This window comes from Ursus americanus, chromosome 3, assembly GCF_024610735.1.
Source record: "Ursus americanus isolate L20-20 chromosome 3, mUrsAme1.1.p, whole genome shotgun sequence".
Taxonomy (NCBI): Eukaryota; Metazoa; Chordata; class Mammalia; order Carnivora; family Ursidae; genus Ursus; species Ursus americanus.
The window spans coordinates 94,275,651-94,302,366 of NC_142129.1; the positions used below are offsets into that span (position 1 = coordinate 94,275,651).

The 26,716-nt window shown below is 62.7% G+C and overlaps 1 protein-coding gene across 1 annotated transcript in view; it reads left to right on the forward strand.

Moving 5' to 3' along the window:
• Positions 1–2,854: 2,854 nt before the first annotated feature.
• Positions 2,855–26,716, forward strand: part of ADCY1 (adenylate cyclase 1) — a 117,249-nt gene continuing 93,387 nt past the window's right edge. The window contains exons 1-2 of the mRNA XM_045793578.2: positions 2,855–3,508; positions 23,915–24,064. Coding sequence (XP_045649534.1) covers positions 2,855–3,508; positions 23,915–24,064 — 804 coding nt within the window. The remainder of the gene's footprint in view (positions 3,509–23,914; positions 24,065–26,716) is intronic.

Here is a 26,716-nt window from a genome sequence, read left to right on the forward strand (position 1 = left end):
GGGCCCTCACCACACCACACCACGCCACACCCACGATCCTGGGCAATTGACGGGTTTCTCTGAAGGACAAGGCCTCAGCAGCTGGGAGACGCGAATGCAAAGAGACAGGGTTGTGACTGATGAAAAGTCGAGGGCCGCCTGGCGAGGTTACTGCTGTAGGAGGCCTGCATTCGTGTCTCAAATGAGGTACCAGTAATTTTTGATGGCGTCTTCCCGGACCAGCAGGACACAGAGTGACCACGATGGCTCCCCTCCCTCTGCTCACCTCCCACGGGGAGGCGGTGCTTCCGGGAAGAGCAGAATTTCCCATCTCAGTCTGCGCTTTGCATGGCCACTTGGCTTTTGGTCAATATTTACGCTCTGTAACAGGCAATGTTATCCAGGGCAGACCATATGCCGGGGTGCTAGTTGGCCAGGGCCGTCCTCCCAAAGCACCAGAGCCCTGGCTTGGACAACAGACATGCATTCTCACAGCTGTGGAGGCCAGAAAGCTGGGATCACGGGGTCCAGATCCCTGGGCGGCGGGGGGCCATGGGGGAGGAGCCTCCTGCCTTTCCTTGGCTCCTTGGTTTACTGGGTGCCACCTGCCTTCAGGCTTTCTCCCCTCCAAATGTCCCCTTTGTAGGACCCACTCTGCTCTAGGGTGGCCTCATCTTAATGACACCCGCAGTGACCTTAGTCCCACCGAAGGTCACATTCTGAGGTGCTGGGGGTCAGGACTTCAGCATATGAATTTTGGAGGGACATGGTTCAACCGATGACACTCGTGAGACCATGGGCATGTATGCTGTCTCTCAGACAGCTTGCCTGTCATTCCTGGCTGCAAACTGCCCACTTGAGGCCTTGTCCTTTCCACCCAGCAGACAGGAGCCGAGAAGATGAAGGCAACAGCAGCCCCAGCCACGCTGCGGACAGCAGCCTCCCCCACCCAGCCCCATGGCGGTGCAGTGGGAGGCTGCCACGGAGGCTGGCACCTCCCTTATCGGTCAGAAGGGTGGATACTGATCTCTCCCTGTGAACGTGCTGGTGAGGGGGGAGGGCGCTGTCGACTTGCAACCTTGGCCCCAGGACACTTTGTCATACCTTCCTTCTCAGGTGGCTTGCCCAATTTTTGGACAGTACTCAGCTTTCCTTCCATAACATCATTAGGACATAAAAAATACGTATTTAACAAGAAAGTCTATGCTTGATCCTCAATGCTTGAAAGATCACACAGACTTTGCTACCACTGGGGACAGGTGGGGACAAGATGAGGAAGACGGCTACTTTGCCATGTCAGCCGAAAACAGGGGTGAGGCAGGCAACTTCCAGTTCCCACGTGGCCCCAGGGGCTGCCAGTTTCAAGAGGGGATGGGGACAAGTGACCGGGTGACCAGATAGAGCACCGGGTACTAGGGGGATTGGGAACTGGGGTGGTCGGGGAGTCAGGAAGCCTTCACAGACCTGGTGCCCTGCATGGGGAGGCCTGTCCGGGAGGAGGGACCAGGTGGCCACCAAGCATGTGCTGATGTGAGCTGTAGGCGATGGAACAATGAGGGCTCCTGGCCAGGCTGACAGTGAGGTGCCACCTCTATAGCTATCAGAGCTGATGGGTGACCACGGTGTGTCCTGTACAAAAACGGCCACCTCTGGTGGCCCGACTAATACCAGTTCCCCACATTCTAGACCTTGAGCCCATGTAACAACTCGTGGCGAGCCTACTGAAATCCCTGTAGTGCCTGAAAAACAGACCCACGCCTGGGCCACACCAACTAAATCCTGGTGTCTGGAGGTCAGCTTAGAAGGACCTCCTGCAGAGGGGCTAGACTCCTGGTCTCTGCGATTTTACGGGACCCCCAGTTCTGGGTCCATGCATATGGAGGGGTGGACAAGAAGTAGCGTGGGCTACCGGAGGGGTCGGGGGTTTTGCCCAGAGTCCTTACCTCTCTGCAAGCCTCCTGGAGCAGGTTGCTTACCCCCTTCCTGGTGTGTAAGGGCGGAAAGAGGCACCCACCCCAGGGGCCACTGTGAACGCCAAAGAAGGCAATGCGGTTGAAGCGTGGCACAAAGCCCCTTCCCTTGGAGTGAGTGAGCATTAGCCGCGGGACAAGAGGCGCTGGGTGGGACCCACACACGTGTGGACACCACCGCACCTACATTTGTCCCCTGCTGGAAGCATACAGCCCGCCCTTACTTTGGTTTCCAGGTCCCCCTTAAGGCAAACGGCAATGTCCCTTCTCCTTGCGCCTCCTGCCCCATCCCTGCACCCAGAGCTTCGCAGCCAGCCTGGACTCTGGCCTGACTCCTCCGTCTGGCAGCCGGGAGGCGCGGTCCCACGTCGCGCGCCCCCGCATTCGCTCACGGGGTTAGCAGGGCCCGGCGCGAGGGTCCCTCATGAGGGCGCGGGGGGCGGGAGGGTGAACCGCAGGCCCCGGGATCCCACCCCGGGCGCCTCTAGAGTCAAGGGGCCTGCTCATACTTTGGGGGGGGGGAGTCACACGTTTGGCACGATGGAGTCCCCTACCCCACCCCAGGGCATAGCGCAGGATTCCTGCGTTTTCCACGCCCCAAGAGACGGCCCAGCGGGCTGCGCCGCGCGCCGGCGGGGAAACTGAGGCTCGGGGCTCGGCGGGCGCCGAGGTCACGCGGCCCTCGGCTCGGCGCTCGGCGGGGCTGTCGCAGCGCGGCCGCGGAAGAACCGCGGCCGGGCGGGCGGGCGGGCGGGCGGCGCAGTGCGCACGCGCGGCGGCAGGAGGGGACGCGCTCGGGGCGCGCGCGCGGGGCAGCCGGCGCCCCGAGTCTGCCCGCCGCGCCCCGCGCCTCCCGCCCGCGCCCGCCCGCCCCGGCGCCCCGGCCGCCGCCGCATGGCGCTGAGATGGCGGGGGCGCCGCGCGGCCGAGGCGGAGGCGGCGGCGGCGGAGGCGGAGGCGGCGCGGGCGAGTCCGGGGGCGCCGAGCGGGCGGCCCGGCCGGGCGGCCGGCGCGGGCTGCGGGCGTGCAACGAGGAGTTCGCGTGCCCCGAGCTGGAGGCGCTGTTCCGCGGCTACACGCTGCGGCTGGAGCAGGCGGCCACGCTGAAGGCGCTGGCCGTGCTCAGCGGGCTGGCGGGCGCGCTGGCACTGGCCGAGCTGCTGGGCGCGCCGGGGCCCGCGGGCGGCCTGGCCAGGGGCTCGCACCCCGCGCACTGCGTGCTCTTCCTGGCGCTGCTCGTGGTCACCAACGTGCGCTCGCTGCAGGTGCCCCAGCTGCAGCAGGTCGGCCAGCTGGCGCTGCTCTTCAGCCTCACCTTCGCGCTGCTCTGCTGCCCCTTCGCGCTCGGCCGCCCCGCGGGGACCCACGCCGGCGCGGCTTCGGGGCCGGCGGCCGCCGACCAGGGAGTTTGGCAGCTCCTTTTGGTCACCTTCGTGTCCTATGCCCTGCTGCCCGTGCGCAGCCTGCTGGCCGTCGGCTTCGGGCTCGTGGTGGCCGCCTCTCACTTGCTGGTCACGGCCACCTTGGTGCCCGCCAAGCGCCCGCGTCTTTGGAGGACGGTAAGTGCCGCTGCGCGCCCTCCGTCGGGTCTGGGACATACACCTGCCCGGGAGGGACCGGGAACACGGTGGGGGGGGGGGGGCAGCTGCACACCTACAGATTGGGCAGGTGGGGAAACTGAGGCCCCGAGTGTGGGGGTGTTCAAGGTCACTCATTGAGCTGAGGACGCAGTGGGGGCAGCTAGGGCCGGGCTCTTTTCCGAGTTGCCATCCACAAAGCTCCCCTGGGTGTGGGCTGTGGAGACAGGAGTGTGGAGAGGGCAAGGATTGGCCCAAGGTCAGGCAGCTGGTGAGCCGCCAAGCCCGGCCAGAGCCCAGGTTGGCGCTCTTTGGCTGCACGCATCCCGCAGGAGGAACGGAAAGTGGGCGCGGAATCGGCCCCATCAGGCAGGGCTCCTGCTGGCTGTGCGCACGGCTCCAGGATCCTATCCAGTGCGCCTGGACCTCGTGCCGGGCTGGCAGAGTCTCCCCCCCAGCCTGCGGCTCCCCAGGGATGTGGGGAGGGGACACGGACTTGGGTCCCTTCCAGTCTCTCTGGCGCCCGTTGTGGACCCATCTCTGGTCTAGAGAGACAGGTTTGCCAAGGTCGAACAGGGCTCTGGTCCTTGCCAGAGGTCCCCACCCCTGCTGAGGCCTGACCAAGGCTGGCAGCATCTGAACTTTGTCACTGCCTTCCGGGCCGGCCAGCGAGACAGTGGTGAGGACAAGGACGATTCCTGCTTCCCATGGGCTCCTCCCCAGCAGGGGATCTGGGAGGGAGGCTGGAGGCAGATGTCTTTGCCGTGTGTGGCTCTCCGAGCCTGCCCGGGCAGTGTAGCCCAGCCCAGCCCACTGGGGCTTGGAGGGCTCTGAAGGAGGGTTTTGTTTCTGCCTCTGGCAGAATTTTGGCAGGAAGATGGGGGGAATCCGATGGGGTGGGCAAGCCATCTAGGGAGAGAATGTGGTAGATGGAGGAGATGGGTTGAGGAGGGGAAGCTGGACAGAGCAAGCTTTTGGAAGAAAAAGAGAGGATGAGGAGAAGCAGACAGCAGGGTCTGGGGAGATTGAGGGCCCACCCCCTGAGGACTGAGGGAGGTGCTCCCAGACGGTGATGCCAGGTGATGCCAGGGACGCACATGGTCAGAGGGGCCATGGACACACAGGGTAGACACAATGCTGGATGTGCATTTCAGGGCCCAGAGAGGCCAGCACGTGCTGGGGGAGGGTTGGGAGGGGAAGAGGAGGGAATGGGGGAAGGGAGCTGGCAGGGGGGTGCAGGGGAAGGGGTCTGTGGAGGTGGGGAGAAGAGAGAGAGAAAGTAGAGACAGAGGCGAGGCAGAGAAAAGGGAAGAGGGCTACCTGCGCCCAAGGAGGGGAGGGGGGTTCTGTTCTGGAGGGTTCTCCGGCAGGCCTTCCCCTTGCCTCTGATGGGCGGCTTGTGTGTGCCCTTGCTTATAGTCCTTAGGAAGTGCTCTTGTACCCCTCCCCCACAACCCTCCCATCTGTTGTGTGTTTGACCCCCACAGAGGGGGGGGGCAGCAGGACCAGAGGTGGAGGCCCAGTGGCCAGGTCAGCTCCGTGTGGGGAGGGGAGGTCCGAGAACTGGTGTATTAGGGTTTCAGCTGGTTTAATGAAAGGTTGTACTGTTGTCTTTTTCTGAAACGATTTTTTATAGTTTCTGGTCATTCCTTCTAGAGAACTAACGGCGAGGAAAGAATCTGCCTGTAAAGGTGTTTTGGGCCTTCTGGGGGGAAGGGAGCCTATCCTGAGAGCGTGGACTCTTAGGGAGCAGGCATCTGGGGTTGGCTGCTGCTGGCTCCCTGGGCAACGCACACCCTTCCTGCACAGAGCCTCAGTTTCCCTACCCGCAGAGCTGGCATGCAGGTGGAAAACTCCTGTTGGAAAAGCACATATCCAGAGTCTTCTGCCACCTCCACGTTGTTTTGGCATCTTTAGAACGTTCCTGTTCAGGTCGCTACTGGTGGCGGCGATGTGGACAAACAGACAGGGTGCAGACAAACGTGGTGAGGGGCCTGGGTGCTGCCCCGGGCATAGAGTCTGTGCATGGGCCGGGAGGCCAGTGGGGAAGGTGGGAGCCACATGTGCCAGGCAGGGCCTCTGCTCACTGCTCCACCGCGTCCCGGCTACCCTGCAGTGCAGTCACGTGCCGACAGCCCCATGTTCCTCGGGAGCTGGTTTGGGGCAGGACGTGAGCTGGGGCCCAGAAGGACAGGGTGACGGGTGACCGAGGCCGTCTGTGCAGGGCTGTTGCCTTTGCAGTAACTCCTGGGTGGAGTGTCTGTGCCTCGGGAGGAAGAGAGCTGCTCCTGCTCGGGGCACTGAGATGGGGGGGGTCACGCGGGGGGCCCCCAGAGCCTCTGCCCCTCCACAGGGAGGCTCTGGGAGGTTCCCACAGCAATCCTGCACCACCCTGGTGTTCGGAGTTCTGGGATGTAGGCCGCGTGCTTTGGGGACCCTGTGGCCCCCAGCCTGGCCCAGGCTCTCCCAGAAGGTCGGTGACCGCACAGTTGAAATTTGGAGCGCTGTTCTGCCGCCCTTCGCTGGGAGGGGCGCCTGCCGCTGCTCTTAGCCAGGGCACAAGGAGTTTAGGGAGACGGTCTCATTCCCCCCCAGCCCAGCCCCCAGGAGGAGCCTCGTAAATGTTGACCAGACTGGGCCCCTTCCCTCTTCCTGCCCCTTGCCCCCTGCCCACTGGTTGTATGTACACACGAAGCACAGAAATTCATTTTTATTTAACTGAGCCATGTGTCAGAACCGCAGACATCATGTTGGGGGACCCCTGAGGTCTGCTCAGGGGCAGTGGGGCAGTCAGGCCAGGCTGGGGTGGGCTGGAGACCTGGGGTAGGTTAGGGGGCATGGGGGGTAAGGAGGAGGAAAGGGCGGGACGCCACAGGTGTGACCCCTGCTCCCTGGTGGTGGCACTCAGGGATTTGCACGGTAGAGCTTGAGGAGGGAGTGACTGTGCTTGGGGACTGGGCGGCAGTGGTGGGGAAGCAGAGTCAGAAGTGTGCAAGCCAAGGTCATGGTCTTAGAGTGGTGGTGGGGGCAGCGGGGTATGTCTGGAGAGGAGCAGCTGGCTCAGGGTGCCCCCCCAGGAGACCCCCGGGGCCCTGCCCTTCATGGGCTGTGTGTGAGTCTCTGCCAGCTCCAGCTTGCTCCTGGCCCCCCCCCCCCCCCCCCCCCGCCCCACAGCCCCAAATGCCCACTTCTTGGCCGGCGTGGGGCAAGATTACTGTATCTTCTTGGACCCATCCAGGGGCCACTGCTGTGTGCAAAATGGTGTTGTTCGGTTGCCTGTCAATGTAAGTGACATATATTTCGTGCCCCCTCCCTCCCCAGTTCTGAGCCTCGGGCAGGACAACAGAAAGCTCCATTGTCGAGGGCAAATGGGGGTGGGCGGGAGTTCCCCTGTGCCCCTCCAGGTCGTCTGAGCTCTGGAGAAAGCTGGAGTGCTGCAGGCAGGTGGAGCGATGTCACCTCCCTCAGAGCCCAGGCGCCGCGGGGCTTGCCGCGCCCAGGTGTGCGCTGCCCGCTTCCCGCATGGGCTGTGCCCACTCCTGGGACTCCGGCTCCTCTTCCTGCGGCGGGGAACTGGCGCTACCTGTGCCCCGCCCCCTGCCGGGCCCCGCCCCCGGCGACCACCCCTTATCGGACGCTCCCTCCGCCCCGCCCCCGGCCGGGCCCCCTCCCCGCCGACCACCCCCCACCCCCCACCGGACACTCCCTCCGCCCCGCCCCCCGCCGACCCCTCCCCCTGCCTTCTCTAGGACCCTCACCCCCACACGCCGCCTGGCTGGGCCCGGGTACCGCCTCCCCTGGCCCCTCCCCCCACAGGCCGCTTCCGCGCTGCCCTTGCTTCCTGGCTGGACCCTTACCCAGCAGAGCCCCTCCTCCAGTTGGGCTCCGCCTCTGCTGGACGGCCTCCCCAGGCCTCCTGCCCCTGCTGCCCTGCACCCGGCAGCCAGGCCCTTTACCCAGGCTGGCCCCTCTCTCCCGCCGGTACCTCCCTCCTCCTCCCCGACCTTGGCTGGGTCCTGTCACTTTGTTTGCTCACCTGCTGGTGCACCCACCTGCCTTGGCTGAGCCAGGGCTGCTAGGTGGGGCTGGATGGGGGAGGGAGACAGGTGGGTCCTCCTGGCACACACCGGGCAGTGTGAAGGTGGGGAGAGGGTTTCTCTGCCTCGGTGAGGAGTCACCCCAAAGACAGCCTCCTTGGCCTTGGCTGGACCCCCTTTCCCCAGGCCTCTGTTGGCTGGACAGGGCTCAGCTCTTTCCACCTCGGGCTTCCTGTCACTCTGCACACTTAGGGCCCTGACACTCCCCGAGCCCCAGGTGGTGTTGGGTGTCTTCTCCAGGGCTCCAGGTCTGTGCCCAGTGGGCACCCCGCCAGGAACACCCGATTCCCCACAGTCTGCACCCCCCCATCTGCCCTGTCGGTCCCGGGTTCCCTCCCCATAACCTGGTCTGTTTCCTTGGAGATTCCTGTTAGCCTCTCTCCAGAGCAGCTGGCCATAACTTGAAGAAGCACCTGGAATGGCCCAGGCCAGGGCAGCAGGAATTGGGCTGATGGGAAATGGGGCCTGGATGCTGAGGGGACACATCCTGGCTTCAGGCAAGGGCTGGCACCAGCTCAGAGCAGAGTCCTGGGGACTATTTTTTGCTGCCCCAGCAGGTGCCAGGTAGGGGTGCTGCTGCCGCTGCAGGACACAGGGACTGTTCGTGGGCTGGCATCCGGCCCCACTGGTGGACCTGGTGGGGGCACCGTCTGTGGATAGCTCTGTGATCCACACTTGGGGGCCAGGCCCCAGGCTAGGGGCTGGGGGCCCAGTGGGAATGAGACCCCCTGCGGTCCAGGAATTTACTGTCTGTGGGGGGACGCTGGTCAATACCTGGGATTGCTGTCTGTGCCTGTCTGTGCCGGGGGTGGGGAGGTGGAGGGGGTGGGGAGTCCATGTGACCTTCGGAGGCATGTGAAGGGGATACGGCACACGGCACACGGCAGATGGAGGGCTCAGGGTGGCTTCCAGAGGCCAGTGTGCTCCAGACAGAGGAGGTCTGGGGCTCAGCCAGGGAGGTGGGTGTGCAAGAAAGGGCAGGTGAGGGGGGCACACGGAGCATTTCCTGTTTGGAAAACAGTGCCGGGCCCTGCAAGTCTTTTTAGCAGAGGCATCTGATCGGGTTTCTGTTTGGGAGTCCTGGGATGCAGTGGGGAGCAGGGGTCCCACGAGTGGACGTGGGTGCTGCTGCCTGGGTCAGACCAGAGCAGTGTCCTTGGGGAAATGTCTGCTTGCCATGGTCCCTACCTGCTGTGAGAGCTGCCAACCTGCCCTTCCCGGGAGCTGATGGTTTTTGGGCGATGCCCTTTCTTCTCCTGTCCCCCCTTTGAAGTCTGTAGGGCCAAGGGCTCAGCTCCCAGGTGGACGGATAATCTGGGCTCTGATCCTGCAGACTGAGAGTCCAGAAACATCCTCGTTGCGTTTCCTGACTCAGATGGGGTGGCGGGCTTGTGTGGAGGGGGGCGTGGAGCTCCTGGCTGTGGGACCTCAGGTGGGGTACGTACCCCATGCCTTGGTTTCTTCTGGGGGCTCCGTGGCTCTGTTGGAACGGGTATGTCTTCAGGCACCTTCCTGTCCCCTGGGCATGGGGCCAGCGCTCAGTGCGCTGAGAGCCGCCTGTTGTGACCTGCGAGTTTTGTGACTCCGTGACCCCGTGTCTGGTCTTGGTCGGAGGCTGGAAGAGACGCCCGGGATGGGGGTGGCGGGCTGCCTGTCTGGATGGAGTGTGCTCGGGACATGCTCCACCACTTCCTGCTGGTCGTGCCATGGGAGCGCTCCTGCACACGGCTGGCCTGGATCCCCGGCAGGGGCAGCCACACGGAGGCCTGTAGCTGTGGGCTTGGGGCTTCGGGGGTCCATTTGCCCGCCAGGCAGGGCGCTTGGGTTGGGGCAGGAGGGACAGCACAGCAGCCCAGTGGCCTGGGTGATGCCCCCGGGACAGACTCCGTGTCACTGGCTACAGGTGCCTCAGTGCCGCTTAGTTGTGCTGGTCACGGGCGGCCCCTTGTCTGGAACACGTACATGCATGTGCACACGCACACACATGAACCCCCCAGATGCACATACAAATAGTCATGCACTCACACTTCATGCACACGTCCTCACACCTGTCCACATTCACACACACACACACACACCTGCACACCCACAGGCACACGCTTGTACACACCACACGTCACCCCTGTATATTAGCATTACCACATTCTCATATGAAGGGTATGGGGCACAGGGTCCTCCAGTCCATGACCTTGGGTGGCATCGGAGACCTCCCAGGAAGTGAGCCAGCCTGGGCTTCACCTGGGTGGGGAGGTCGGGTGAGTGGGCTAGAGCATGGGGACAGTGACTAGGGCCAGGCCCCTGCCCAGCCTGGGTCCATGCCCCTGAGGCTCCCCATCCTGTGCTCCCCAGATGCAGGGGGCGAGGGGTGGGGCAGACTGTCCCTTGCTGCCGTACTTGGATCCTCCTCTGTTCCCTAGACTCTGGACCCTGTGCTCCTGGACTGGAGGTGGCAGGATTTGCTTTGATCTCGGAGGTGCTGGGGTCCAGGCTGCCTCCAGCCCTCAGGCCGGGAGGAGGGCAAACAGCTGATGAGGGAAGGGCTTTCTGCTTCCCAGTGCTGTCCGTGTGGGGCCTCTGTGTATGTGCTTGTGAGTGTGCGTGTACACGGTGCACACACGTGCATGTGTGTACATGCATGGACCACTGGACACACGTGTAATGTGTGTGCACCTTGGTGGGCACACCTATGAGTTTTGTGCACATGTGTGTGCATCCTAGTGCACACATGCATGTGTGTTCACGCACACACGTGAGCATGTGCGTGTGTTGGTAGCATCCGGAGACCTGAGTGCCACCGAGACGTGCGGGGTCTGGATATGTGGGTTTGAGGCTGCTTACTCTCCTCTCAGCATCCAGGACTCACCTTGCTCCGGGCTTGTGGTGGGGTCTGTGGGTCTATAGCTTGGGTGGAGGGACAGCAGCAGGGCCATGGGGTGTCTAGGTCTGGAGTTAGGGGTTCTCCCCTTGGTGGGGGGTGGGGCTGGAGAGACCCAGGTGCAGAGGGACAGGGCACCCGGGGAGGATGCAGGGGGGACAGGATGCCCGTGTGAGGATACCCAGCACACAGGGAGAGGATGACCGACCAGGGGAAGGACCCGAGGACCGGGGCCATGGCGGAAGTGCGGGGTCACCAGAAGTGCGGGGAGCTCCCCTCCGGCCATCACGTCCTGCGGGCAGAGCCGGTGCAAGTCGCCAGGAGGCACTTCCCAGCGTGAAGGCAGCTTCCTGTCTTGATTCTAAAGGGCAGAGCAGGTGTCTGGGCCGGGTGTTTCCTTTGCTGAAGTAGACGCCCAGCCTTCCAGGGGTACAGCCACCTTGGAGGGAGGGACTGGCCTGATGGTTCACATAGTGGCCCGTGTGGGCCCCGAGGCACCATGTGCCCACATTTGGGGACACGGGACACAGCACTCTGGACGAGGAGAACATGGTCTGCAGCCGGGCCCGCACCCCTGAAGCTGGGCTGTGCCTGGGAGCCCGGCCCTCCTGGCGCTCCTCCTGCCGTCTGGCACTGACCTGTCCTCAGGAGGCCCTCCCGGTGTGCTGGCTTCCTAGCGCCCTCGGCCCGCGTGAATGTGCACTCTTCCGGGGGAGGGGGGCGGCTCGCACATCTGCACTGGCAGCCTCGTGCCGCGCTAGCATCTGGGCAAGGGCGTCCGCTCTGGAACGTTCTCCAGCCCTGTGCCACAGCGACCCCGCGTGATGTCCTTCTGTGGGGTTGTTGGTGCACGGTTCTCCCTGTCCCTGCCTGGTTTCCTGTACGAGGGAAGCGCTCTCTTGTTAACGTCTTGCTTCGGGAGGCGGCTGCGACCAGAGGGACCTGGAATCCTCACTCGTGGACCACACTGCGTGCGCTGCTGCACAAAGAACCAGCCAGGGAGCACGTCCCAGGATCCAGCCGTTTAGCCTGAGGGTTTCAGAAGATCTCTGATTGTTATTTTGTGGCAGATCTTCACTTACAGACATCAGAGGACATCAGAGGCGTCTCCCTTGATCTCACTGTGCCCTGGGCGGGGGGTGGGGGGGCGTGGGGGTGGGGCTGGTTTCCAAAGTCCATTGTGTTCGAGCATCAAACATGGACAGTGACGGGAGAGCCTCTTTGTGGCTCGAGTCAGAGTCCGGGGGCTCCGAAGATACATGAAGGCATCAAAACGTCCCAGGGCTGTGGCCGGGCGGCTGGGGACACTGAGGCCCAGCAGTCCTGCAGCCTGGGGGGGCCGTGCCCGAGCAGGCGGCTGAACCGGGGCTGGGGCGGGAAGGCCCTACACCAGGAGCTGCCCTGGTAAAGCCGCCAGGGGTCACAGAGGAGCGGCATCGTGGCTTCGGCGGGGCCCCTGGGAATCTGCCCCTTGGTGTGGCGGCCATAGCCCGGGCAGTGTTCAGCTCCAGGGGTTGGGAGACCCAAGGCAGGAGTTCACGAGAGCCCATCGGAATCATTTTTTTTTAAAAAGAACTTGCTCTTGTTTTGTTTTCACGATGGAAACATCAAACACACACCTAGTACAGAGGCCAGCCGGGCGCTTGCTTGGGGGCTGGTGCCGGCTTGGACACGTGTCCACGTCCTGCCCTTCCTCTTTCAGAGGATGCTGATCCCAGAACACTTTTATTAGTTCGACCACAGAGAAGCTTACAAGCAATTACGTTAATTTAGAAACACACTTGTGAGCGATGTGGAAGAGCCAGACCCGGCACCACCCCGCCGGTGGGGAGCATGGGGAGGCAGGACTGGGTGGGTCCCCTCTGGGCACCTGCGGGGTGAGAGGGAGCCCACCGACCAGACACACGAGACTTTGCGTGGCTGGGTGCGGTGCGTCGATTTAGCAAATGGGGCTCTGGTGTGTGGATCTTGTGTGCCACGGGATTGGGGTCCGGAGGCTGCCCAGTGGATGGAGGGAAACCCTTCAGGCAGAGGCCGCTGTGGGAGGGGCAGTCCCGGGGGAGAGCGCAGTCTCCCCGGAGCTGCATGCTGCACGCACGGCGGGGGCACGTGCCGTGTGTGCATGCACGCATGTGTGCACCACACCCAGCACACAGGGTGGGTGGGGGGGAGAATGTGCCAGGTGAGAGGTCAGCCTGGAGAAGTGGGAAGAGCCCAGAGCTCTACTGTGGAGGGGGATTCTATCCTGCAGATCACGGGATGTGGGATGCAGTGACCAGGGGGTGTGGGAACAGTGACCACAGGGTGTGGGGGGAGTGACCATGGGATGTGGGAACAGTGACCACAGGGTGTGGGGGCAGTGACCACGGGGGTGTGGGGACAGTGACCACGGGGTGTGGGGGGAGTGACCACGGGATGTGGGAACAGTGACCACAGGGTGTGGGAACAGTGACCACAGGGTGTGGGATCAGTGACCACGGGGTGTGGGGGCAGTGACCACTGGGGTGTGGGGACAGTGACCACGGGGTGTGGGGTGCAGTGACCACATGAGCATGGGAGCAGTGACCAGGGGGTGTGGGAACAGTGACCATGGGTTATGGGGGAAGTCACCATGGGGGTGGGGGGGTGCAGTGACCGGGGATTGGGTGCAGTCACCACAGGGGAGTAGGAGTAGTGACCACATGAGCATGGGAGCAGTGACCAGGGGGTGTGGGGGGAATGACCACGGGGGTGTGGGGGCAGTGACCATGGGGGTGGGGGGTATAGTGACTGGGGTTGCAGTGACCACAGGGGATTGGGGGGAGTGACCACAGGTTGTAGGGGGGCAGTGACCGGGGGGGTGGGTGCAGACACCAGGGGGTGTGGGGGGAGTGACCACAGGGGTGGGGAGGCAGTGACCACAGGGAGTGGGGAGAGTGACCATGGAGTGTGGGGAGAGTGACAACAGGGGTGTGGGGGCAGTGACCATGGGGGTGTGGGGGGTGAGATGATCACGGAGGGGGTAGGCAGTGACAGGTGAATTTTGAGGTGCTTTTTCTCTGTTGGTACAGTCCTGTTTTGGGTTATGTTTTTGTGTTATGTTTCCCCTTCCAAGGGGCCCCTCTGAGAATGCACATGGCCGTCTGGGAGGACGTGCATCAGGCAGCTTCTTTCCTGTACCCTGTCCAGCCTGTAAAGCCCGAGTGTGGCCCCCGTGGAGGCTGGGCCAGTTATGCACGTGACCACTGCCATCTGTGGCCAGGGCCCTTCCTCCAAAGCAGCCTGGGACTCACTGGGCTGGGCCAGGGGCGGCCCCCCTGGGGGCACTTCTTTCTGGACGGCTGCTTACTCACCTGGTCCAGGTGCTGTCCTGGAAAACCCGTTTGGTGACCTCTGCTGTGTCCTTCCTGTGAGAACAGTGATGTCACTGTCCCCGTGGACCCACGGACCCGGCCTCTTGGAAGGGGGCCCAGGGTGGGATCTGAGCTCTGTGTGGCCAGGGATGCCTCCTCCCCTCCCACTCCCGACTTTGAAGGCTGTGGTCACCTTCACCTCTGGGAAGCTGACCCAAGCCCGCCTCTCTCCTCATTTCTGCGGGGCAGGCGCTAAGCCACACTGCCACCATCTCCTATGCCCATGTGGCCTCGAGTTCAGACAGTGACTCTGGGGAAAACCTCCAGAGTGGTGGGCTTGTGTCATTAGGTGGCTGCGGGGGTGTGACAATCTACTCTCCGGGAAGACATGGGGAGGCCTGTCCCAATGGTTGACACGGAGGGGCGAGCCCTGGGGCTCCCCCGGTGGTGTGACGGGTGCATGGCAGATGCCCCTACCCAGTCTTCCCGAAGTGCGCCTGTTCTCCAAAGATCTCCCATCTCAAGAAATCCCTCTGAGGGGCTGTCCTGTGCGGGGTGGGGGAACTCCTAGCTCACTGGGGACGGTGGTCTTCCAGCTGGGTGAGTGGCCCGCGGGACATCTGAACGTGGAGTTTGTTGGTGAGGACACCCTTCGGATACCCTAACTGCAGTGGGTTAGAGCCCCTCCTACCAGGACAGCTCTGTAGTGAACAGACATGGGGTTCCTGGGAGGAACGGGGGGGAGCGGGGGACCGGCGGCCCTCGGCTGCTCACTGCACTTGGGAGGGGGCCCAGGACCTGGCAGATGAGGACAGAGTGCTGGCTGGTCACCTTGACCAGTGGTTTGTGCCCAAGGGACTCCTCGTTCACGTCTGGGACCTCACCCCAAAGATGGGAGGAGGGAAGCTAGGAGGATGAGAAAAATCTAAAGAGGGAGGTTTCCGTTTCCTTCCAGTTTTTATTTCGAGGGCTGGGGGTCGGCGTTTGCTTCCTTTAGAAGGCGGCTGCTGGTCTCCTATGTAAGCCCCTCTGGATGCTGGCTCCCGTGGCCCCCGTGGCCCCAGCTCCCTCCTCCAGCGCTGACCCTCCAGACCTCCTATCCGGCCAGTGGCCTGGGTCTCTCCTGCTGTGTGGATCCCACATCAGTCCATCCTGGTCAACACCCTGCTTACATTCTTCTTGGAGTCCCGTATCGTGTGCACTTCCTGACTCCCCAGAACTTGTGACTGGGTCCTAATCCCGTGTCCCCTTATCCTGAGAGCATCTGCTGCCCCTGTCCCGGTGGTCCCTCCTCTGTCACTCTCAGCTTGGCGCTGGGCCCACCTCCCACTCGGGCCTTGCCTGCCGTGGGCCTCCTTACTCCCAGCCTCTACTCCTGTCCTGTGGGGAGGACAAGGGAAGCGTGAGGCCGTGGCCATCCCCCCACCGGCGACAAGCCTGGCAGCCCTAAAGCCACGGGACCTCCGAGGCCCATCCACCCAGTGCCTGGATCCAGAAATGGCTCGGGGGCAGCTGGGGTTCCCTGCCTCTGTCACTCTGTAAACCCGCGTCTTCCCTGCTAACTATGGCGGGCTCTGCCTCAGGGCTCTGGGGATTCTAGAAACGGCGCGTGCCTGGCCCCCTGCCCTCCTGGGCCACGGTGTGTCCGGTTAGTCTGCAGACACTTCCCACCCACTCAGGGCCCACACCTGTCAAAGCTCTTGGTCCCTGCTTGGCCTCCTGGATGTGGCAGGGCCCAAACAATGGCTCATGGGTTTTAAAGCTTGTTCTTTGGTTGAGTTATTTATTTCAAAACTTCTCAGTGATTGTAAAATTCACGATGATGCCTCTGGCCAGCACCAGCCACATCCCTCTGGTACATCTGTGCAGCACACGCTTTATGGAACAGGTGTGTGTGGAGACGGGGTGCGTACCCTCTGGGGGCAGGGAGCCCCGTCCTGCAGGTAGGAAGCCACTGTGCTGATCAGGGCAGGCACGGAGGGGAAAGCACCCGTCCCTGGGCTCCGAGAGCTCCAGGACCGTGTTAAGTGGCAGGGGGAGGCTTGGGGGCAGGCTGGGACAAAGCATGGCCCCGGGGTGAGCTCAGGCTGGAGGTGGTGGGCCGGGGAGGCCTGGCAGGGGTGCAGGACGATGAAATGCAGTCCAGTGTTCAGAATTTCTCGTGTGCACCGGACGCTCATGTGACCAGGGCTCCCAGGCGTGCCAGAGAACTTGGCCGAGAGCTGGTCCGTGATCCCGGCTCTGGCTGCGGGGGCGGTGGGTGAGGGCCCCGGCTCCGATGCATTCCTGAGTGATGGCGGAGGTTCTGTTCTGCAAGCCAGCCATGGGGATGTGAAGGGTCGGAGGCGTACCTGCCAGGATCTTTGCTCAGCACTGTGAGAATGACGAAGTAATGCAACTGCTAGGAAAGCCATGGAAAGATCACGGGTGCGGGGGATACCGTGGGCGTGTCCTGCGGTCATCAAAGCCATTTTTCTCAGTACCATCCCTGACCGGCAGCGCGGATGCCTGGGAAGCCCCCAGCCCGGCCCCTCGGGGCAGGAGCCCCAGACACGAGGTGGTCTTCCGCTTTCCCGTAACTACCGACCCACCTTGGCCCTCAGGTGGTGGCCCTTAACCTCTTGGCTGGGTCTGTAGCTCTGGGTCACAGCGGGAGTGGAATCATTTCCACATGCCAGACCCAGTCCTCTTCATTTTTCATCCCCCTCATAGTCCACTCAGAGTTCATGTCCCCCACACGGTCATGGCCAGGGAGGGCCCTGCCCGCCACAGTGGACATCAGGACAGTTCATGCTGGCCGATGGCCGGGGCCCTAGGCACCTGCTGGTTTCTCCCGTCTCTACACTGGCCCTTCTGACTGTCTGAGGGACCCAGGTGCCCACTGCAGGATGGGGGTTGGCTGCTCCCCTGGGGGCGGAGGGCTGATGAGCCTGCCGGCCATGCATACCTCTCTCCGGGTGATCCCATCCTTCCCCCTGCAGTGCCTGTCCCCCTGGCAGTCGGCCCAGGTCTGCGGGGCAGGGGTCTGCTTTGACTCATCCCTGCCCTTTCTGGCAGCACAGGAGGGACCCTGAGTGGCTTTCCCCGCCTCTCTGGCCATGGCTGCAGCACGTGCCCCCTACAGCCTGTGCCGCGCTCACGATCCAAGGCTGCGTCTCTCAGGCAGCACTCAGTGGAGCTGACGGGAGCAGGACTTCCTGCTGAGGCCGCGGAAGACCACGCTTTTCAGTCCTGTGGTTCCCGTGCTCTGCAGTCGGGTGGGAGGACAGAAGACGCCGAAATGCTGTGGGCTGCTTTTCTTGTAGCATGCCAGCGCCCTGGTCGACGGCTTTCAGAGGTCTGGTCATTCACAGGGATGCAGGTTCCCTGACAAGGGTCTGCTTCCCATGAGCCACACCCATTACTGCTTCAGACGTGTCCTGGATAGTTCCCAGAGGGGTCAGTATGGTGCCCACACGGGCCTGAGCAGCCTGGAGTGCACACAGGTCCAAAGCTCAGCTCATGTTGTGTTTGAGTGGGTGGATGAACGGATGGACGGATAGTTGCGTGGATGGGTGCGTGAATGACGGATGGATGGATGGAAGGAAGGATGAGATGGATAAGCGGGTACATGGATGGATGGATGGATGGGTGTGTGGGTGGATGGGAGGATGACGGATGGAAGAGTGGATGGATGATTTGAACGAGGGGTGTATCTCTACAGATCTGATTGCAGCTGGTGAAACCCTGATTATTGAAGAAGGTAATGTCGTGGTGAAGCATTTTTTCGTTGGCGTCTTTGTTCACTGGGGAGTGGCAGGGAAGAAGGACAGGGTGTGTTATCCCACATCAGCACTTCGCAGGTGAGGCGTGTGGGGCAGGAGGACACAGTGAGGAGTCTGAGCCCAGACGGACCCAAGGCTGCGCACTCAGCGGGCTGGGGTTTCACCTTCGGAAAGGAGGCCCGGTGGGATTGTGAAGCTGGGTGGCGCGTGCGTGGGCTGAGCATGGGGACCTTGTTTTCTCCCACTGTGATCTGTGGGACCAGGAGTCAGGGAAAGCACAGGGGATAGGTTCGTGCTGACCCTGCTCCTTCCCCGTGAGGAAGGGCTGTGGGGTGCTGGCACTTTCAGGAACCAGGAGCAGCCTCAGACCGCCAGTGCCCCCGACGTGCCAGCACGGGCCTGGAGTTCTTCCCAGGGTGTCCTTCACAGCCCACGTAGGAGGGGTGGGTGTGCGGGTGGAATTGAGAGTCTCCTCTGTCTTGCAGGCCTGACGGGGGGCAGGCAGGGAGGGCCTAGCAGGGACAAGGGCCACCCGTAGCTCCACCCCAGGCTCAGCCTGCTCACGGAGCCATGTCACTTTGGATATCAGACTGTGGCGAGGCCTCATCTCTGTGCGTCTCTGTGGGTCATGGGAAAGTGGGAGTCACTGCCCACCCCCCCACCTGACCATAGATGTGAGGACTGGAAAACGTCTCATGGGGTCCTGTCCGGACAGCCTGGAGCAGGTGGCAGTGCAAATCTGCCCCTGGCCAGCAGCACAGCCAGGCCTGGCCCCCTTGCTCCCATGTGCCCTCAGTTATTCATTCAACAAACACCAGGGCTCCTGTTTCATGAGAGGCCCCACCCCAGGCGGGGGTCTGTTGGTGGGCCTGACAGGCTGAGACCCTCTCCAGGGGCAGACAGCAGGCGGGGGAGGTGGTAGGTGAGGGAACCATCATGTGTTGGAAGCTGGTAACTGCTGTTGAAAACAACAGAAGGAAGGAGCGCAGACCGGCTCCCAGGAACCTCCTCGATGCACAAGGGCTCAGGGTCTGCTGCTCTGAGAAGGTCACGTTTGAGCTGAGCTCCTGGAGGCTGGGCATGAACCAGGCGCCGTGGGAAGAGGGCCCCTGCCCAGGGAGAGGCTCTGAGCAAGGCAGGCCAGGCCAGGGGCACAAGAGGACAGGCTAGCTAGGGGCCCAGGGAGCCTAGACCAGGGTGTCTTGGGTGAGTCGGAGGCCCTGCAGCGGCCACGACAGGAGGTCGTGGGAGTGGGTCGGCGGCCCATCTGTGGAAGGTGGAGCCCGGAGGGTGTGTGATGGTGGAAATGGGCCATGCCTGGGGGTACCCTGGCCAGTTGAGGTGGGAGCGGCTGCGGGGGTGAGTGGTGGGAGGGGCCAGTGCCTGTCCCATGCAGTGATGAGTAGATGCACCCAGCAGGAGAGGTGCGGTGGGCTGGGGTGGGGCCAGGCTGAAGGTGTGATTTGGGGGTCTTTGGCCCAGAGGTGGGGTCCCAGGTGGAGCTGGTGGTGTTGGGTAGAGAGGCTCCGGGTGTGCGGCACAGACCAGAGGGGCCTGGAAGGGGCTGGAAGGGCGGGCTGGGCACTGAGGCCTGAGCCTGGGCTCCCAGCCTGGGCAGCTGGGAGGGAAGGCGGGCTGGTGGGGCCAAGGAGGGCTGAGGCCTTCCCAGGAGCTTTGCTGGCAGAGGGGGTAGAACAGGCAAGGCTGGGACAGGAGGAGCCCAGAGAAGGATCTTATTTTTAGATGAGAGAAACAACCACAGGTTGGTGTGTGTTGACAAGGATGACGGTGAAGGACCCAGGTCCCAGCTGGAGGGGACAGGGAGCCCTGCTGCCCTGGGCGGCAGGTGAGGGGATAGCTCCAGGCAGAGTGAGGGCCCTGAGGGAGGAGGGACAGTTGGATGACCCTCCCGCCATGCTAGGAGCACTCTGGGCTTGGGGCTCTGTGCCCATGTAGACCACCGAGCAGGGCCTGGTGCGGCGTGCTCATGTAGACCACTGAGCAGGGCTAGGCGCGTGCGTGGAGCTGCCTTTGACCAATCTGGTGATTCTTCCAGGTGTTGCACGAAGTGGGAGAGGGCCGGCGGGGGGTGGTTTCAGTCAGAGAAGGAAGAGAGAGCACAGAGTAGGGCGGGAAAATGTACAGCGTTTAGGTCCTGACAGGGCGCATGTGTACAGGGCCGAGTGGGCTGGAGGAAGCCGAGGGCAGGTCAGTCCTCAGGGGCCCATATGCTGAGGCCAGGTGTGTGGGGCGGGTGCATGGAGGCCAGGTGTATGGGGCAGGTGTGCTGAGGCCAGGTGTGTGGGGCGGGTGCATGGAGGCCAGGTGTGCGGGGGAGGTGTGCTGAGGCCAGGCATGTGGGGTGGGTGCATGGAGGCCAGGTGTGTGGGGCAGGTGTGCTGAGGCCAGGCGTGTGGGGTGGGTGCATGGAGGCCAGGTGCATGGAGGCCAGGTGTATGGGGCAGGTGTGCTGAGGCCAGGCGTGTGGAGTGGGTGCATGGAGGCCAGGTGTGAGGGACAGGTACGTGGAGGCCAGGTGTGCGGGGGAGGTGTGCTGAGGCCAGGTGTGTGGGGTGGGTGCATGGAGGCCAGGTGTGAGGGACAGGTACGTGGAGGCCAGGTGTGCGGGGGAGGTGTGCTGAGGCCAGGCATGTGGGGCGGGTGCATGGAGTCCAGGAGTGCAGGGCTGCAGCGTGTGCACTGCCCCTTCAACCTGGGGCCACGCCTCCTCGGTGCAGTGTGTCTGTGGAGTGGGGATGCTGGTAGGAGCAGCAAGGACCAGTCGTCGGCCAGGAAGCCATGAGGTCATGCAGCCATGAGACAAGGGCTCTGGAGGTGTTGGCTGGGGCAGTGGTCCAAGAAAGAGGCCAGGGCACAGGGCCTTGGTCACTGGGACCCCCTCCCCCAGAACCCCGCTGGAGGAGTACTGAGCAACCGAGGCAGGAGTGTGGTGGGTGAAGGATGAGGAGGGGCCTGGTGCTCCCGTGGGCAGCATCCCAGGGCGTGACCTGGTGTGGGGTCAGGAAGAGTGGGGGTGGCAGCCCTCACGTGGCTGGGGAGCAATGAGGAGGGGCCGGACCTGGCAGCCCTGATACCCCCAGAATGAGCTGAACGGGGGGCCTGGGGGGCTGGGTTTCCCTCCAGGAAGGCAGAGAGGAGGGGCCTGGCATGGGACGAGCAGCGTCTTAGGGTGCTGACCTCCACAGGCCAAGTTCAGGGCCCCCTTGGCCTGTCTCACCCGCGGCAGTCCCTTTGGCTACTGGTGTGAACCGACAGCCCCTCTGGGCCACACCAGCTGGCCGGTGACTGTGGCCATGCTTCTCTGCATTGTCACCCTCATCACTGATCACTGATTAGGTGGCTGGATAGTGAAACCTTTCTGTGGCCCATTGGGTGGTGGCTGTGTCTGATCACGAGCGTGGGGGTGAGTGAAGGAGGGAGGGGCGGGCAGGGCGGCAGGTGGTGGGGCTCATGGTAGCCCCCTGGCTGGGGGAATGCCGAGCACTAGGCAGAGGACACACCTCTCCCCGAAGGTCTCTGCCCCCACCTCCCCCTGGCTGCTGGACACCGACTCCTCCTCGTCGTGGGCAGCTTCAACAGAGTGGACTGGGTAGGCGGGCACTCAGTGACCAGCCAGCTGGGCCTCAGTTTCTCTGGGTGGATCATCATGGCCGGAGGGAAGGGAAGGAGTGATGACTGTGTGTGTAGAGGGGTGGCCCGGTCTACCCTCACCCTGCTGGCCGCTTCTCCCTTGACCCCACGGTCTGCCCTGTGGCCCGGGTCCCACCTGTGCCCAGCCTCCCTGGGGACACCACGTTGCCCAACTTCCACTCCTGGCCGGCTAAGGCCTTACTTTCTGGAGAAGCCATGTCTGCTTGTCCATGAGCGTGACTGGTGGTGTCCCGGCCCCAATGTGGGGCTGCGCATGGTGCTGGCCCCTCCACGTGGAGGCTGGGGGGCGCCGGGACGGGAGGGCGTCTCAGAAGGGCTGGTGCCGTGTCTCGGGAGGACGTTCTGTGTCTCACTGGTTCCCTTGCCTTCCAAACGTTACATGGAGGCCGGGCGGGGGCAGCAGAGCCCGACTGATGACGCGTCGACCGGGAAGAGACGTGTGCTCTGTGCAGTGACGCGTGATTGTTGGACTGTTTGGAAAAGTGCCCACGACGGTGCTTGTGGGCATCGTAACCGCGTGCAGCATGTTTAAATATTGACTGTGCGGAGCTGCCCTCTGTTGTTCCATGCGCGCCGGGCCTTCTGCTGCCTCCGACAAGTGGCTCCACGAACAGTGTGCGTGACTGATCCCCAGAAAGAGCAGATGGTCTGAGAGGACAGAAAACACGGTCTGGTCACCGGGACACGGCCCAGGCCCCTGGGACGGCCACGCTGCCCCTCCTCCCCGCCGCCCCATGCCTGTTGAGAGCCCGGTACAGGCGCTGCAGAAGCAGGTCCTCCCAGCCCTGTACCTGTTTCAGGCAGGGGGTGCTCCAGCGAGGGTCCGACAGCGAGTTTAGAGGGACACGGAAGGATGGCCGGTCACACAGAGATGGTCTGGTCGGGTCACAGGGAGGTGAGTGGGTGACGGGGGGGGGGTGACGGGCTCACCGTGGTTATAGGACTTGGGCAGCTCCCTGTGCCCTCACAGGGATGGCGGTTTTCTGACTGCGCGGTGTGGAGGGGCGCTGTCCTGGTGATACGTTCCTGCGTCCGCTGAGACGTGAGCTTGGCAAGCGTACGTGAGCCTGGTGTCCCCGGCGTGCCGGCGAGCTCACCCGTGTTTGGGGAAGGACGGTTTTGTGCGAGGCCCTAGGGATTCGTGTCCCTGGCTTTCTCATGTCCCTGTCACCTTCTTGAATAGCTCTGCTGTCTGCAACCACGGCCCCGTGTGCCCCTCCAGAGGGACATGTCACCGAGGCTGTCACACTCACCGGTCCTCTGTGCCACGGTCTGTACCCGGTGCGTCCCACACTGTCCTTGAGGCTGCAGCCCCCCGGTCTGCGTCCCTGCCTGCTCCCCGCCCCAGCCTCTGGCCGCATCCATCCAGGTGCTGCGGGTTCTCCGTCCATGCGGCCTTGTGGCCTGCCCTCCCTTGTCCTGCCGCTTGTCCTGGGCAGGGCCCTCTGGCCAGGGACCTCTGCCCGCCCGCCTCCGTGTTTGTTTCGTCCCACGTAATCGTGTGCCAGTCGCAGCAGTGACGCCCAGAAAGTGTGTGCGTCCCATCAGACATGGAAATCCAACCAACCTCTCCGCAGAGACTGAGGGCAGTGGCTTTTGTGTGACGTTCATACACACCGTAGCCCCTTGGGGAGGTGGGCCTGGGGGCCTGGGTGTGTCCCTGGGCCCAAGAGCAGTGGGACAGACCATCAGAGGAGGCTGAGTGGGGAAGTGGGGTCTGGTCCTCGCCGGGTCTGCCACGACTGCCGTGTGGCCATCTTGCGCTCCCGGGCGGTCTGGACCGGCCTCGAGTTAAGGCTGCTGAGAGCAGACGTCCTGCAAGGCCCCCTTCCTGGTCCAGCAGGTGCGAGCCTCCGAGTCTGGGCTATGGCCAGCGCCCCAGGCGGGTCTTTCTCGCCGGCCCCTTCCTCGATTCCCGTCCTTTGCAGAGAGTGGGAGCCCTGCGGCACGGGCCAAGCAGGGGGCTCTGGACGCCGTGTTCCCTGGATGTTCCCTCATTTCGGGTGCTTGCAGCATGCTCATGTGTGCTCCTTTTTTCCTTTTGCTTCTAATCTGCTTTCCTTCGCTGCCCCGTTCGGGAGCCTCTGCTCTCTCCTGGCGTCGTGTTTTCTCGGATGGTGTCGTGGGGCGGCCGTCGGGTACAGCCCAGCACAGCAGCCTGAACAGCGACGTCTGTCCCTCCCAGGCCTGGAGGCGGGACGGGCGGGATCCCATCCTTCCAGGCCCGGTTGTCCCGAGGCCTCTCCTGGGTGTAGACGCCATCTCCTCTCTGGGTCCTTGCAGGCTCTCTTCTTCATGTGCGTCCGTGTCCTGGTCCCTTCGTCTTAGGATGACGCCAGTCACACGGCCCTCCCCTGTGACCTCGTTTTAACATAACTACCTCTTGGAAGACCTTATGTCCAAATGCAGCCACACTGTGCAGTGCTGGGGGGCAGGCTTGCACGTGAATTTGGGGGACGCGCCCTGTGTGCTGTTCTGCTACGTGACCGCTCTGAGCGCAGGAAGCCGGCCGCGCGATGGGTCCGGCCGGCGCACCAGGCACCCTGGGCAGCGTGGTCGATACACGGGCTGGTGGTTGGAGGCCGTAGGAGCCGCGCTGGCAAGCTCGCGCCCCACGTGCGTGGTGCTCTGTGTTCTCTGCCTTCCAGCTTGGTGCCAACGCCCTGCTCTTCCTCAGCGTGAACATGTACGGGGTGTTTGTGAGGGTCCTGGCCGAACGCTCCCAAAGGAAAGCCTTCTTGCAGGCCCGGAACTGCATCGAAGATCGGCTGAGGCTGGAGGACGAGAACGAGAAGCAGGTCGGTGCGATGGGGCTGTCGGCTGCAGGGATGCGGGGTGGGGGACGAGGGGCTGGGGATGTGGGGTGGGGAGCGTGGGGTGGGGGGAGGAGACACGGGGCAGGGAGCACAAGGTGGGGAGCACAGGGTGGGGAGTGGGGCATGGGGCAGGGAGCACAGGGCAGGGGATGCAGGGTGGGGGATGCAGGCCAGGGTGCACGGATTTAGGGGCATGGGGCTGGGTGGAGGGCAGGGAGGGGGCAGTGTGGGCCTGGAGTATGGGGCAGGGAGCACAAGGTGGGGAGCACAGAACACAGAGTAAGGATGGTTAGGGGCATCAGGCCCAGGTTGGCCCCCTCAGCAAGTCAGAGGAGACAGGACAGCTGCAGTGGGGTCTCTCTAGACGTGGAGGTGGAGTATCTGCCACCTTGTGTGGTCCCCAGCCTCAGTTTCCCCATTGGTGAGACAGGTGCACCTAGGTGACGCTATAGGGTTGGGAGGTGTCAGGGAGAGCTGCAGAGCTTGCCTTGTGGGTTTGTTGCCCTGGAGGGGGCTGAGCTGCTTGAAAGCATGGGCTGGGGGGTTGCTTGTGGGGACGGGTGTTGGGGGGGGATTCAGCTGGAATCAGCTTCCGTGGAGCTGGGGGGTGGGAGGGGTGAGGCAGGTCCTGGCCGGCCTTGGTGCAGGTGTGGTGGGCCCTGACCTGTCGGCCAGAGTGACCCACAGAGAGGCAAAGCCTCCACTGACCCTGAGGCTGTCCCTGTGATGGTGGTTGTCATGGAAACCCTGCACCAGCAGTCGGGCTGTGAGCCTGGGGCGCACCTGCCCTGCTTCTGCCGCGGCCTGCTGGGGCAGCAGGACCACTTCCCCCATCTAAAGGGTGAGCTGGACCGGTTCCCACTGCCTGGAGCCATTGTCAGTCGCGTGTCCCCAGCCTTGTCCCTGTCAGGGGTGTCTCCCGGTCCACTGCTGTCCTGGGCCCACGGGTGATCTGGGAGCTCCAGGGAAGGCCCGTAACAGGGAGGTCCCAGGCTCTGCTTTACCAGAGTGTCGGTGGCCAAGCCTTGTGTTCGTGGGGGTGGCAGGTGGGATTGCTCGGTATGCGAGAGCCCGCTGGGTTGCAAATGCTGGGCGTGGAGTACGAGCTGCACATTTAAAACACGCACACACGTGTGTTTATTTATAGATACTGTAACGATACCTAGTGTTTACGGTGCAGGTAGGTTACGGTTTAGAAGCAGATGACGTATGTGTGTGTAGATCGTGTGTATCTGTGGGTGGACTCGTCTGTGGGAGTTACACACCGTGTGTACATGGGTGTGCACATGTGTGACATGCATGTGTGTGCTCGTGTTGTATGCCACACGTGCGGATATGTGTTCATTTGTGTCTGTACGTACGTGTGTGTATGTGGGGCATGTGTGCAAATGTATGTGTCTGTGTGTGTGTATACACACGTGTGGGTTTGCATTCATGTGGACTCTGCACATGCCAAGGTCTCTGTACATGTGTGTGCATGTGTGTGTATGTGTACGGGGATCTACGTACGTATGCATGTGCATATGTGTGCGGATGTGCACATAAGTGTGCATAGAGTGTGTGTTCACATACATGTGTGTATAACTGTGTCTGTAGGTGCATATGTGTGTATACGTGTGTATGGGTGTGGATGTGGATATGAGTGTAAGTGTGTGTGCAGGTGTGTGCGTGCATGCCTGTGTACAGGTGTGTGTGGATGTGTGCGTGTGTTTGTGTGTAAATGTGTGGATGTGTGCACCTGTGGGTGTGTGCACGTAACTGTGTAAGTGTGTGGAAGTGTGCATGCACGTGCGTGACGGTGAGTGTCTAAGCGTGTGTGCGTGCATGTATGCACACACGTGTGTATGATCGTGAGTCCTCGGGGGCTGTGCCCTGAACGTTTCTGCCGCTGGCGTCACCCCCGCCAACGGAGAGGCTCTTGACCGCTTCTGAGACGCTCGAGTGCAGTGTTGTCATCCCCCCTTCGGTGCCTCCCTTGACGTCCTGGAAGAAGCGACATCTGGGCAGGTTCCTGTGTCTTTCTGAATCTTCCTTTGCTTTTCCTCCTGTTCTCTGTGTCCTCTGCATTTCCTTTCCAATGTCTTTCTTTCCTTGCTTGGTGTGTGTCTGTCTTCATTTCTCTCTTACGTTGGCTGCCTTTCCCATGGAGTACGGAAGGTTCCGGCCCTAACGTGTCTCCTAAGCCTGGGTGCGTCTCCAAACTCAGGGTTGTCCACGTGTGGTGCTACAGTAGTGGCCGCGGTGTGGACCGCGCTTGCGTGGACGGACCCCCAGGTGTGTGCTCTCCGTGTGCCCACGGCCTTGGCCCCAGGAGCCAGCGGTCACGTGCACTCCTGCTGTCACAGGACGGCTGTGTGGGCCCAGCACGCGCCGCTCTGCGTGTGCCGTCTCACGCGGGTTCAGAGCAGCTCTGCCGGCAAGGGCGTGTCTTCTCATCCCGCAGAGCAGGGCGCCCAGACCCGCGGGTGCTCAGGGCTGGTGTTCTCACGCGGGAAATCAGCAACACGGTGACTGTCACCCAGTCCCATCAGCGCAGTGAGTGCTCTGTGTCCCCAGGTTTGGTCTTTGTGTATCTTCTTTTCCCACGTCGTTGTCACGATTGTGTCTGGATCATTATATTTTCTGCATTTTCCC